General features: G+C 37.7%; 1 protein-coding gene across 10 annotated transcripts in view; it reads left to right on the top strand.

Moving 5' to 3' along the window:
• DGKH (diacylglycerol kinase eta) overlaps positions 1–14,989 on the top strand; it is a 204,216-nt gene that overhangs the window by 125,083 nt on the left and 64,144 nt on the right. For 9 of the 10 annotated variants that reach the window (XM_054528957.2, XM_054528950.2, XM_054528952.2 and 6 more), the window contains 6 exons: positions 86–211; positions 4,068–4,170; positions 5,244–5,403; positions 7,169–7,277; positions 7,408–7,547; positions 12,797–12,881. In XM_054528957.2, the coding sequence (XP_054384932.1) occupies positions 86–211; positions 4,068–4,170; positions 5,244–5,403; positions 7,169–7,277; positions 7,408–7,547; positions 12,797–12,881 (723 nt within the window). The remainder of the gene's footprint in view (positions 1–85; positions 212–4,067; positions 4,171–5,243; positions 5,404–7,168; positions 7,278–7,407; positions 7,548–12,796; positions 12,882–14,989) is intronic. The other variant, XM_024230941.3, reaches the window with a different exon arrangement.

Here is a 14,989-nt window from a genome sequence, read left to right on the forward strand (position 1 = left end):
AGTGAGAAATGATTCAAAATCTCCCCTGGTGTAAGGTTGGTGTCCGCCAGTCTTCACCTGGCTGCCCTTTCTTCCTTCTCCACAGGTCGCGATGCCTCACCAGTGGCTCGAGGGCAACCTGCCTGTAAGTGCCAAGTGTGCTGTCTGCGACAAAACATGCGGCAGTGTTCTCCGCCTACAGGATTGGAAATGCCTTTGGTGTAAGACAATGGTGAGGGTTTTGGAATCAGTTCATCCTTTTAAATTAGCTTCTTTCCCTAACTTTGTCATCCACATGGTTTAGAGGCAAAGCAAAGAATTTATGACAGAGCTGAGCCTGGTAGCATACGCATCTCATGATGGCATCCTTCTTTCCTTACAGTATAGTCCTCCTAGTCTGGTCATTGTTTCAAATGCCCTGTAAAACTTACTCTTGTTCATCCATGTCCTGTGCCTCAGAATCTCTTACCCATGGTTGTATTGTTTTTTCATTTTGCTTTATCAACACAGTGATTTGCTATATTCGGGCCTATTTTACTACCTGAAAGCCCTTCTCTGGTATGTCACCAAATTTTGGTTGACATGTGACATGTAAATTTGCTACAACCCTACCAGTGCTCTCTGACAGAGGTGAACAGCACATGCAGCCGAACATGAAGCCAACAGCTGATTATTTATGCCAGATATGGTGAGGACAGGGCCTCTGGACTGTGTGAGGACAGTCAGAGTAGGAAGGAGGTCATGCAGACAGTGGCATGGGACTGAAAAACTGCAGAATGAGGAGGTCGTGGGTGTGAGTGTTCATCTCAGCACTGGGCGATGCTGCTCTACGATGATAGTGATTGCCTTGCACTGGCGCTGACTTATTTGGTGGTTTTGAGTCTTGTCTTTTAACATTGCTGGCTGAAATTTGGAAGCCAGCCTCAAATTTTAACATATGGAAAAACTATTGTTTTTGGTATGTATGGTGTAGATCAGCAAATGTAAGAGATGTGTGATGTATTGCTTTCCTAATCAATGAGATTATCTGATAGGCCACAAAGGAAAATAAGTCCTACCACTTTTTAGTTAGGCCTGATAGGTAAATCTGTGTTTCTTCTCTTTGTCCTCATGCTTCTGTTATTCTTCATTGATTGCCTTTTTTACTAGCCTTAGATATGTTACTAATACTTTTTCTCTTATCTCATTTAATCTAATATATAGACTGTAACAGGTGTCTCTCTTTACAATCTTAGTGCAAGCCTAGCCCCCAAAACCTTCTTATGCCATTTTTTTATTTTAAAGGAATTCTACCCATAAACAAGATTTTAAATCATCATTCCACTTCAGATTTCTTTTTGAGAGGACAACCACTGATAACAAATTTTCCTGCTATTTTTATTGGCCTGTACATTTACTAAAGTCGATTTCTCTACTTCTAGAGCTTCAACTGTTCACTTCCAATGTATTAGAAAGAAAACACGGCCGGGCGCGGTGGCTCACACCTGTAATCCCAGCACTTTAGGAGGCTGAGGTGGGCGGATCACAGGGTTAGGAGATCAAGACCATCCTGGCTAACACAGTGAAACCCCATCTCTACTAAAAATACAAAAATTAGTTGGGCGTGGTGGTGGGTGCCTGTAATCCCAGCTACTCGGGAGGCTGAGGCAGGAGAATTGCTTGAACCCGGGAGGTGGAGGTTGCAGTGAGCTGAGATCGTGCCACTGCACTCCAGCCTGGGCGACAGAGCAAGACTCTGCCTCTCAAACAAAAAGGAAAAGAAAACACATAATATGTGATGAATTATTTTAGAAAGGTTTTATGTAAATTTTTTTACCTGCAATTTGTATATCTTTACTTTAAAAAAAAAATCAGTAGTTTTTAAACTCTGTTAACTTTAATAGCAGGAGTTAATTAGGTTTATTACTTGCTCATTCTATTCACCGCTAACTTTTAAACATTTCTTAACTAGAATAGCAGTGGTATTACAGATGGTAGAAGGGAGGATGCCTTTTTTCCTGGCAAACTCAAATTTCACCTTGTGACATCATTCCTGCCCCACCCTGTGTATGTTGGATGAGCTACCATCACCTTATAGCACCTCTCTTATTCTTGCACTTCGTATGCACAACCATTTGCCTGTTTACATATTATTTTGCCTTTAAAACATGAGTTTCTGGCCTGGTGCAGTGGCTCATGCCTGTAATCCCAGCACCTGGAGAGGCCAAGGCATGTGAATCACCTGAGGTCAGGAGTTCGAGACCAGCTTGACCAACATGGTGGAACCCCGTCTGTACTAAAAATACAAAAACATTGGCTGGGCACGGTAGTGCATACCTGTAATCCCAGCTACTTGGGATGCTGAAGCAGGAGAATCGCTTGAACCTGGGAGTTGGAGGTTGTGGTGAGCTGAGATTGCACCATTCCACTCTAGCCTGGGCAACAAGAGCGAAACATCATCTCAAAAAATAAAAAATAAAAAACATGAACGCCTGTAATTCCAGCACTTTGGGAGGCCGAGGTGGGTGGATCATCTGAGGTCAGGAGTTCAAGACCAGCCTGGCTAACATGGTGAAACCCCGTTTTTACTAAAAATACAAAAATTTGCCAGGAGTGGTGGCAGGTGCCTGTAGTCCCAGCTACTTGGGAGGCTGAGGCAGTAGAGTCGCTTGAACCCTGGAGGTGGAGGTTGCAGTGAGCTGAGATTGCAAGGCTGAGGCAGTAGAGTCGCTTGAACCCTGGAGGTGGAGGTTGCAGTGAGCTGAGATTGCGCCATTGCACTCCAGCTTGGGCAACAAGAGCGAAACTCCATGTCAAAAAAACAAACAAAAACATGAGTTTCTAACAGCAGGATACCTAGTGCCTGAAACATAGTCTATGTAGTAAAAAAAGAAAACAAAATAAAAAAGCCTATAGCCCTATAAGCCTAATGAATCAACTTATAATATTTCCTACTGTCATCCAGGTCTGTGGACATAGTTTTACCTTTTTTGTAAAAATTGTGAAGATATAATTTGATCATCTGCTTTTCTTATTTAGCATTATTATAAATACCTTTCTGTTTTGCTCCATGGTTCTTATACATTTTAAAATTACTTTTAAAGCTATCTGTGTGTGCTGGTTTTTCTAAAATGCATTTGGATTGTTAATTATTGTAAAGCATAATAGAAAACTGTCTAAAAACAGGTCATCACCAGAATTAGAATTATTATTGAATTTTAGTTATTCTCCCAAAGGTTTTGATAAATACAGGTTTAATTATACCAGATTTCTAAAAGGACTAATAAAATAAAGTCATGTTAAATAAGAACTTGATGAAAAGTGTCTGCTTTTACTGGTTAAAACATTTAGAAGGCTCTCCAGACAAGTACACTAACTAAATTGCCTGGGTCCTACTTAATAAGTTATCCTTGTTTTTGTTCTCAATAGTACCTTGCATGACCATGAAACTCATTTCTACTGAAAGCACATTTACTGGGTGCCTGTGATACGCTTCACTTTCCTTTACCTTACAGAGCAGCAGCCCAGCTGAGAAAATAAGCATGGGGGTACTTGTAACTTTAATAATAGGGAAATGTCATAAAAGAAATGTGAATAGAAAGTTATGGGATTACTGCAGAAAAAGCAGGCACTTTATAGATTTTATCTTTGTTAAATTTTATAAGAATTTTTATAAGAACAAAATAAATGTTGTGTCATCAGTTTACTTTATGGGCAATGTATTGACACACTGGTTAATTTCCCTCCTTCTTCTTCCTTTTCCCCTTCTTTTTCTCTTCTCTGCCTCCCTTCCTCTGCACTTGGTCTCTTCTCTTCCTTTCTCTTTGCCTTCACCACTTGTTCATTAACTATATATTCACTTATTCATTAACTATATATTCTTCTCTGAGATAATTACAAAAAATGGTTGCATGGACCAAAATCAAATTTCCGTTTCTAAAATGTTTAGTCATTTCCTGAAGTATAAATGTTATACCATTTAAAGTAGTTTATGAATTACTGAACATTTTGTGGTACAGTTGATTCTAGATTATCAGTTCCTTAGATGTGATTTATAATGGCAGAACATTATTTTTATGATTCTTGAAGGTATGTTTGTTTGTTATTAGGTACACACTGCCTGCAAAGATTTATACCATCCAATATGTCCACTTGGTCAATGTAAAGTATCTATCATACCTCCAATTGCACTAAACAGCACCGATTCCGATGGTATGTAGCAGTAGTGTAAGTACGTATATTTCTGGTATATTTAATATTGATACGTATATTTCTTTTCCTAGAATAACTATGATGGTAATTGACTATTGTAGTCAGTTTTTCTAAAATAATTCCATTTAAATTGCTGAAAGTACATTCCATTTTTAAAAGAATATATTTAAGTGAAAGTTGTAGAATGGCTATTAACATTGGCGAAATTACTGTATATAAGACTTTTAGATTTTACGTTTTAGTATGAAATAAGATCATTACTCTGTACTGCAATACAATCTGAAAAGGTTAATTTTTATAAGTGTTTTTTTCCTCTATAATTGAAACTGCCTTTTATCATGGCTGTTATTAAAATCTGTTTTTCTGTAATTTCATTGTAGGAATTTATATTCCTATAAATGCACTTTTCCCAAAATCTTACAACTTAACTGTAAAGTGCTGAGGAACCCCTCTACAACACCGGTTTTGGGATTGCATACTAATTACTTCCTTCTAAGCAAACAGTATTACAAAGGCTTTTTACCATGTATAATGCTATGCTGTTTTATGTAACAGACTTGAGCAACTGTGGATTTTGATATTCATAGGGCTCCTGCAGCCAGTTCCCCAAGAATACACAGGGAGGACTGTACTATTATTAATGTCTTGCATTGATATCTTGCTTTATGCTTTTCAAACTTTTTAATTTATGCCAATAGATATCTTAGATATAAGTTTATAAACCTGAAGATATAAGTTTATAAACCTCAAAATATGTGACTTTTTTTAAAACCTATGCTATTAACAGCCCTCTCCCCCAACCTAAGCCCTGATTTTGTTTACTATAAATTTTAAAATATTCTCTCAGACTTCAGAAAAGAGCAGTTAAAATACTTTGAAATATTGAATATGAACATAAGAATTACATACAAACATATATTGTATGTAAATAGTTAACCTATCTCTATTTGGAGAGCTAAATTATAACTTAATGCTCCAGTTTTTATAAATTTATTTTCTTTTCTCTGAATGTTTGCTAATAATTTAAAAGAGAAAGCCGTATGTATTGATCTTGTATTGTGTTTTTTTTACAGGTTTCTGTAGAGCAACATTTTCGTTCTGTGTTAGTCCTCTATTGGTTTTTGTCAATTCTAAGAGTGGAGATAATCAGGGAGTAAAGTTCCTTCGTCGCTTTAAACAGTTGCTAAATCCGGCTCAGGTGTTTGATTTAATGAATGGAGGTCCTCATTTAGGGTAACTGATTATTGATAAATCTTATTTGAATACAATGTAGGACTAGGTGTTTAATGTGTTTGGTTTTTCAGCTCATGCAAATTACAGATTCCTCTAGATCCCTCCCTCGTTTTAAAGCTCTAATTATAAGTTTTAACACAACCTTTTGGATAGTTACACAGCTGTCTTGTATAAATTCCTAATTTCTCAATTCCAAAATTTGTTTAGAAAATGTTTTAGAATATATTCTATGTCAAACAATACTAACAATTTCTTTAGCTCCAAGAAAGATCAACTTGCGTAAATATAGAAATATGAAGTAATATTAGAAAATGATTTGCATGGAAGGCTGATATTGATTTACATATAATATAAATAATCGATTATTAAACCAAAGTACAGGGACTCTCATGGCTGTCAAGGGCAGTTCTTCAAGGATCTCAGACTCAGTTCACATAAATGACAAAGAAATACTTTTGTTGATGATTCTTTTCAGCTTTCTGGATGTCATATAACTTAAAATCTGTAAGATAAAATGAACTAAGTGGTATTTTCACTGAGGAAAAATATACCTTTTGGCACTTTCAATACATTTTTAGGGTATGCATATGATTTTTCTTAAGAGGCGATATTATGTCTTCTGAACCAGTGGCCTTCAAACCTCTATCTAATATACTTACAACAACTCAGCTTTTCTCTTGGGTTCCACCGTTACCTTAAAGCATGAACGCAGAAGTAGAAATGGGGATTTTTGATACCAGAACCTGAAAAGGCATTTCGTGTTTTGTAATGTGATACTTTCCTCTGTCTTCTCGGTTTCTCTCCTTTCTTCTCTCTTGGTGCCTCTGTTCACTTTTGCCCCCTGAGTCTTCCTTCCTGCTTCCATTGCCTTTATCTTGCTAAGTCTCAGGCCCTTCTGGTCACATGGATGTTGGTCTTCTTCATTTATACCCAGCTTCCTCTTTAGCTACGTGTACTGCTCTTCCTTTCCTCTGCTGAGGTCCTAGAGTTTCCTCATCTAGCCTCTCTTCTCACCTTCTTTGTCTCTGCCATGCTAGGGTAGTTTTGTCCCCCTTTCTAACATATCCATTTTATAATCCTTTATAGTTCCATTATCTTATAGTCTTGATTTATTTTCCCATTTGTCCTCAAAGGCTCCAAGGACCTCTCTTGATGAAACTTCCTGAGATTGTCCCTTTAATATTTTTCAGATTTTCCATAATACTTGAAGTAAGTGTACAAGGGTACATTTAGGAGACAGGATGTGTCAAAAGTTGAGATGAGGGAAAATAGAAGGATGGGCCTGAGAATAGGAGAAGAGGAGGAGAAAAAGCCAGTTGGGAGTCCTGAGAGCAATACAATTATTGGTGTCTTTAGGAACTGCCTGAGCATCACTCATTAGCATCAGCACCCTAGATTCCTTACCCATGGTTTGTAATTCTTAAGGAAAGAATTTATTCTTGTAATAGAAAGAGAAGAACCACTACTTCCACCATCTTGTATTACTTTACCTTTTCCGGTCTCTGCTTCTTTTTTGTTTTCTTATTTCTCACCCCCATTCCTCCTAATTTTATCTTCATTTCTACTTATCATTCCCTTTCCTCCTTATGATTCAGAAGTTTTCTTGAGTTAAAATTACACTTCAGTGAATGTTTATGGTATAATTAACATGTAAGTAGGAGTTCTTATATTTAATCTGCATATGAATACCGATACAGAATAACAAAGAATTGAGGAAAGTGATTTTTATTTCTTTATACTAAAATAAAATCCTTTTTGCTTTCAGTTTAAGATTATTTCAGAAGTTTGACAATTTCCGGATTCTTGTTTGTGGAGGCGATGGAAGTGTAGGTTGGGTTTTGTCAGAAATTGATAAGCTCAACTTGAATAAACAGGCAAGTGCTAATTCTTTTTCTTGCTAGTTAACATGAATACATACTAACATACTTGCCAGAGAGGTGCAGAAATGCAGTAGTGCCTATTTCTCAACTTGTCTGAAAGTCACCCTGTTGCACTCTCTTTCAGTGTCAGCTGGGAGTGTTGCCTTTGGGTACAGGAAATGACCTTGCCCGAGTTCTTGGCTGGGGAGGTTCATATGACGATGACACCCAACTTCCTCAGATCCTAGAGAAACTGGAACGAGCCAGTACCAAAATGTTGGACAGGTAAAAGTGAATTGTTTTCTACAACTAGATGGAAAATGGCATACTGAAATCATTTTTTTGATGATTTCTTAATAAGTATTTATTAATAAATTTTACTGACTAGAAGCTCCACGAAGGCAGAGCCTTCCTGATCTTGTCCACTGGTTAATCCCTGAGATGGAGAACAGGGCCTATCACAGAGAAGACACTCAATAAAGATGTTTTATAGTGAATGAATGAATTATAAAAAACTAGTCAGAGGGACTCATTATTTTAAATATAGAAGGCTACGTTACTACTATTTACTTTTAATTATAGTTCAGGTCAGAAAACGAAAATAGTTCATTTTGTGGGGGGCCTTTTGATGAGTATGGTAGGTAGTCTCCTGTCATTGTATGGTTTCCAAAAAGCTAAAGAGGACATATAAACGTTAGATTTGTTAGAATATCTCCTCTTAAATATACATATTAAGAATGCATTGATCCAATAAGAACTAGATATGTTAAAATATAAGCAGTCCTTTCCCAGGGACAGGGAAGTATTAGGAAGACAGCTTCAAATGAAGGGACTATCATTGTGTTTATGCTGTTCTTGATCACATCTCTTAATTGCTTTCTCTCTGAATGTCCGTGTATAAAAAAGAAACTACAATGTGTGTACCCTGTGTGTTATGGAGGATAAAATTTGGGTATAAGGAACAACAGGACTCAGTAACCAGTCACTCCCCAACCCCCAATGTCAGTAGAAGACAGAAGTCAAAATATCATGATCAACTTGAGGTAGCATAAATCAAAACAACTTTGATAGAATTAGCCATCTGTGGAACTCTTCCCGAAAATAACAAAATTTCACCAGGGAGCCACCAATCTGAAATGTAATTACTCTAAGATGGGCTATAACCTAATTAATTGTAACCTTGCTTGTCATAAGGTAATATTGTAATGGTTGATTCTTTTGCTGACAGAATATTTAAAAAGAGAGTTGGGAAGTAGAACATTTGTCTCTGTTTATCCAAAATTACATGAGAGAGATACTCCAGTAGCTTGGGTGCATAAAAGTTTATAATCTTATGTGCTACTGGGTTCAGCCTCCAGCCTTTAAAATAATCTGGAGGTTGAAAGAAGAAAAGGAATGAAAAAGAGAAATGGTACCTATGGATATGTCAGTTAGCTTGATTGTGGTGAATATATATCCAAACATCAAGTTGTACACCTTAAATATATACAATTTTTTATTTGTCAATTATACCTAACTCTGGGGAAAAAAGATTGGAAATAAATAAATAAAATCACCATTATTTGTAAATGAGCCTGGAGGTGACTTCCCAGACGACTGTCCAATTCTGTGGTTGCCAAACAAAAGGGGTTATTTAAATGCTTTCTTTGTTGCAAATGTAAAGACCACTTCCCCTGCTGTTAGGCATTTCATCTACCCTGGGTATGTGTTTTCCCCTTGTGTGCTATAGAAATTCACTTCTCAGTTGGGGGAGGTGGTTCATGCCTGTAATCCCAACACTTTGGAAGGCCGATGTGGGAGGATCACTTGAGCCCAGGAGGTGGAGGTTGCAGTGAGCCACAATTGCACCACTGCCCTACAATCTGGGCGACAGAGTGAGACCCTGTCTCAAAAAAAATTATAAATAAATAAATAAATAAATAAATAAAAAGTCACTTCTCCAGGTGGTTAGCGAAGAAGCAGCACCCCCATGGTGAAATTCCTTGAATACCTGCTGGTATGCAAAATCAAAACAAAACAAAAGAAAATATACACACACACACACACACACAAATCAAAGTGGATTCAGAAACTTAAGATCTTTGTTAGAAACATAGGAATATTTTATTCCTATGTTTCTTTATTAATTTACTGTTTGTAAAGAATAAGTGGGTTGGTTGCAGTGGCTCACGCCTGTAATCCCAGCACTTTGGGAGGCCCAGGTGGGTGAATTACCTGAGGTCAGGAGTTCGAGACCAGCCTGGCCAACATGGTGAAACCCCGTCTCTACTAAAAATACAAAAATTAACTGGGCATGGTGGTGGTGGGCACCTGTAATCCCAGCTACTCAGGAGGCTGAGGCAGGAGAATCGCTTGAACCCGGGAGGCGGAGGTTGCAGTGAGCCAAGATTGTGCCAGTGCATGCCAACAGAGTGAGACTCTGTCTCAAAAAAAAAAAAAAAAAAAAAAAAACACCAAGTTAAAAAGTCATTGTTTAATGTTCTAAATTAGATGAGTTTTTCAAATATATTTATTTGATCCTCAAAACAACACTTTGGGTTGGGTCAGAAAAGCATTATTTTACAAAGATGAAAATGTAGTCTTCTGGATACAGTGGGAATAAAAACAACTAATTTTTTGTCTGCCTAGCACTTTCTAGTTGCTTTACTTAATGTATGATCTCATTTAATTATCGCCCTTCTCCTAGAGATAGCTAATAGTGCCATCTCCATTTTACTGGTGAAAAGGTTTAGGAGGCTTTTACATTATCTAAGTTAAATAGCCAATAAGTAATAGAACGGGCACGGTAAACTGCAATCCCTGCTCTGTCTAGCGTCCAGGGTCCTTTCTCAACTCTGCACTCTCTCCCCTTTATGTGTGTAGGCCAGATGGTTCCTTCCTTCTGGCCTCTGCCTCTGCTTAGCTGGTACTCATATGCACCTCTTCCTCACTTTTTCATCTCTTGCTGCCACTTTCTCCTTTTTATTTAGCTCCAACCATTTCCTATTGAGTGGGGAGGTATAGCATGGAAGGTGCAAGGAACTCAGACATTTGGATGGATTTATTTACCATTTATTTAACTGTCTTTAACCAGGAAAGTATTTCCAGCTATAAGGAACTTGACTTTAATGTTTCTACTCGTGGTTTTCCCTGTTTGGATATTTACAAAGTTTAATTGTTTTGTTTGCTTGCATCACACCTATTTTCTGCACTGGAATGTTAGCTTCATTGGGGAAGCCTATTCACCCTTGTGTTTCCAGACCCTGTGACTTTGAGATGCTCAATATAGTATATCTGCTGCGTGGATAAATGAATAGCTTTTGGTTTTCAAATATAAATTTCTTTTTTTTTTTTTGAGACGGAGTCTCGCTCTGTAGCCCAGGCTGGAGTGCAGTGGTGCGATCTTGCCTCACTGCAAGCTCCGCCTCCCAGGTTCATGCCATTCTCCTGCCTCAGCCTCCCAAGTAGCTGGGACTATAGGTGCCCGCCACCACGCCCGGCTAATTTTTGTATTTTTGGTAGTGATGGGGTTTCACCATGTTAGCCAGGATGGTCTTGATCTCCTGACCTCGTGATCCGCCCGCCTCGGCCTCCCAAAGTGCTGGGATTATAGGTGTGAGCCACTACGCCTGGCCTCTTTTTTTTGAGACAGAGTTTCGCTCTGTCGCCAGGCTGGAGTGCAGTGGCACAATCTCGGCTCACTGTAACCTCCACATTCTGGGTTCAAGCGATTCTCCTGCCTCAGCCTCCCAAGTAACTGGGACTACAGGCATGTACCACCACACCCAGCTGATTTTTTTTAGTAGAGACGGGGTTTCACCATGTTGGCAAGGATGGTCTTGATCTTTGACCTCTTGACCTCATGATCTGCCCGCCTCGGCTTCCCAAAGTAAATTTCTTTTAAAGTATTTTCATGTCAAGAGTTGAATAGTAGCAAAAAGTAACTAGTTTACATATCCCAAAATATAATTTATGTCTATTGGGGGGCTTTCTGGGAATTTAAATTTTTATGCAAACATTTATTCTCATAGGCTGAATGATACACTAGGTTCTGTTTAAATATTGATCTTAGGATTTTCCTCTGGGTTCTATCAGAAACTTCAGCTGTGTTACGCTTTCCTTAAAATTCGTGTGTTAAGGTACTGCTTTTATTATGCTTTGTTTCTGTGTAAAAATCTTTATTTTACATCTTTTTTTTTGAGATGGAGTTTTGCTGTTGTCGTCCAGGCTGGAGTACAGTGGCATGATCTTGGCTCACTGCAACCTCTGCCTCGCAGGTTCAAGTGATTTTCCTGCCTCAGCCTCCCGAGTAGCTGGGATTACAGGTGCCCGCCACCACACCTGGCTAATTTTTTGTATTTTTAGTAGAGACGGGGTTTCACCATGTTGGCCAGGCTGATCTTGAACTCCTGACCTCAGGTGATCCGCCTGCCATGGCCTCCCAAAGTGCTGGGATTACAGGCATGAGCTACCGCACCTGGCCTTTTTTCTTTTTTTTGAGACAGGGTCTGGCTCTGTCCCCCAGGCTGGAGTGTAGTGGCGTGATCTCAGCTCACTGTAACCTCCACCTCCCAGGCTCAAGTGATCCTCCCTCTTCAGCAATCAAAGTAGCTGGGATTACAGGTGCACAGTACCATGCCAGGCTATTTTTAATTTTTTTTGTAGAGACAAGGTTTCACCATGTTGCCCAGGCTGGTCTGGAACTCCTGAGCCCCAGTGATTCATTCACTTCAGTCTCCTAAAGTGCTGGGATTACAGGCATGAGCCACCACACCTGGCCTTTATTTTATATTTTGTTAGTCTACAATAATGTCCTGGCCCAACTCTTCTTCCCAAATTTTGAAATTATTATTTTGGATAGAAAACTGAACTTATCTTGAGTTGATTGCTTTTCTCTAACACCAAATGATTTTATGTTTTCTTTGAAATTAATACTTATAGCTAATTGAAATAAATTTACTTCAGTTAAGTATTATTAATATTTTCCCCCTACTCCCATAGTTACATTCATTCTTTCTTAATTTAAGAAGGGGTATTTAGCTAATTTTCATTTTATATGTGTATAAGCTGATTTGGCAAGTGTGATTGAGTAACAGTTTATAGGTAGTATGTATTTATTTAATTTAAGACATTGTTTTAAAGCTTCGGGTTATGACTCATTAGTAATTTATAACCTAGTTAGTAAACTGCAATGAGCATTATTTTTAAAATAGAACAGAGAAGAATGGAAAAGTCAGAATGCATTGCACCTGAGAAGAAGTGGGGGCGTTGTAACATGTGTGGATTTCTTATTGTGGGCTATGGGTCTTAAAACATTTGGAAGCCACTAATTGGAGAAATGGTAAGATGTAGAAATCATAAAGTATAAATTCAACATTTTGTGAGATTACTGAAATGTGATCTCTTTTCCCATTTTTGGTTCTTTTAAGATAAAATAAACCATAGTTCATGAATGTGTGTGTGTGTGTGTGTGTGTGTGTTTGTGTATGAGATGCTAACAGTTAGTTTATCCAATTTTAAGGAAATCTTAGACCAAAGAGTTTTTCTCCCTTCAGGTGGAGTATAATGACATATGAACTCAAATTGCCACCAAAAGCTTCCCTACTTCCAGGACCTCCAGAAGCATCTGAAGAATTTTATGTAAGACTTAACCCTTTACCTATCATTTGAAATGGGGGTGGATATCTTGAAAAAAAAAAAAAAAAAAAAAAAAAAGAGAAAATGTACTCCTAATATATGGTGGTAGCATGTTAACTTAATTTTATTTTTGGGGTATGGTCTCACTGACTACCTCTAGTCCTCTCCCCCAGAGAGAAGAATCCTGAATCTAGATTAGAGTCCTTCCGTGACCACCCACACTGGGAGTGCCCAGTCACTCCTCTTCCTGGGCCTCTTCATGTGTAAAGTGAGGCTACAAAGTCACGGGAGTTAAATGATATAACAGATGTGTAAAGCACTATCTCTTCTCCTGCCCAGATAATTCCTCCCTGCATGTTCTACCTGCCTGTTTCCGTTTTATCAGCAGAGCTCCAGGAAGGTCAGCTGGTGTTTCCTGTTAGTGTTTATTCATCTTCTACTTTGGCCATTAGATCGTTTGATTATAAGATGTTAGCTCCTTTAAACAGTATCTAAACACACCAATACTCATGGCCAGAATATTATACAATTTCTGTCTTACTGCTTGCTTTGAGTACTCTTTTCTTGTTCTTTTGTTTCTGAGACAGGGTCTTGCTCTGTGGCCCGGGCTGGCTGGAATGCAGTGATGCAAACACAGCTCACTGCAGCCTTGACCTCCTGGTCTCAAGAGATCCTCCTGCCTTAGCCTCCCAAAGTGCTGGGATTACAGGCATGAGACACTGTGGCCAGCCCCTACTCTTTTGAAGGGACAGCAAGACAGGTCTCTGGGTTAAGCCTGTTGATATAGTTAAAGGAAGAAAGACCATTTAATTCTATCTCTACTACAGACCATAAATGACTAATGTTTTTAAAGATTCAGCATTCTGATTAAACCTGAAAGCGGTGTAGATTTAAAACAGAACCAGACTTTCAAAGGATTATTCTCTGACTCATTAAGACCATTTGATCTATGCCAGCTTATTTTTCCCTCCAGGAAAATTCATCTGTTTATTTTACAGTTGAAATCTTTGTTTTGTCATTAAGAAAATTATGATCTTGTCAAAACTAAGGCAAGGAATGATAACTACAAACATGGGGCCGTTTCTTAGAGAAGCTAATTGTATTTTTAAAACTTTTTCTGACATAAAAACTGCTGATAGCCAAAACTGCTTCTAAAAAAATTTGGGAAATACAAAATTATATGAAAAAGAAAATAAAATCACCTGTAGTCCTACCACCCAGAGATAATCACTATTAAAGATTAATATATTTACCATTTTATTTTCAGCAGCATTTTTAGTTATGTGATTCCATAAACATAACACATTTTTATGGAAACCAATCCTTTATCTTAACGGTATTTTTGTAAATGTTATTAATTTTCCAAAAAAGACAAAAAGGAGAATTTTTTTCTTCCATTTACTTCAGAAATGTCTGTTTTCTAGCATATAAAATAACAGTAAATAATTTACTTTTATCACTTATGTATAATCACTAAATATGAGGTACGTTTCTAAAGATATGAAGGAAATCTCTCTTTTTTGTACAAAAGGGTTTTAAATGAAACTTTGCTTTTTAAAAATAAACTTATTTTTGTAACAAAGGGATAGCATACTTTAAGATAACAGATTAAATGAGTGTTCTGAATGGCCCTGACTAGGCCCTGAACTAGGCTGGCACCAGGAATGCATTTTACTGTGTGTGGCCTTTTTGCCTTGAAAACTGCGATAAAAGTAGACTAAATCTTTCTTCTTAGCTTTTGTTTACTTCATTAGCTGTGCGTCTTAGGCAAATTACTCAGTAAGCCTCAGGTTCTTTGGCTATAAAACAGGACAAAGGGGTAAATATATACAGAGTGCTTAATTACAGTGCCTGGTACACAATACAAAATATTAACTCTTATTATTACTTACCTTTCTGACCCTGCTAAGTGACTGCATAATAGGTTAATAAGTTACATCTGTAATTTTATCTTTGAACATAGAGGCTATTTTATTTTCCTCTGAGAGAAGTATTTTTTGGTCTTTGAATATTTTTAATGAACAAAAACTTGGATTTTTTGAACGTAAGTTTCAAATGGCATTAATCAAATGCTACTAATTAATACATTAATCAACTGGCATTAATGAATT

Source organism: Pongo abelii, chromosome 14 (genome assembly GCF_028885655.2).
Source record: "Pongo abelii isolate AG06213 chromosome 14, NHGRI_mPonAbe1-v2.0_pri, whole genome shotgun sequence".
In the NCBI taxonomy this organism is placed as follows: domain Eukaryota; kingdom Metazoa; phylum Chordata; class Mammalia; order Primates; family Hominidae; genus Pongo; species Pongo abelii.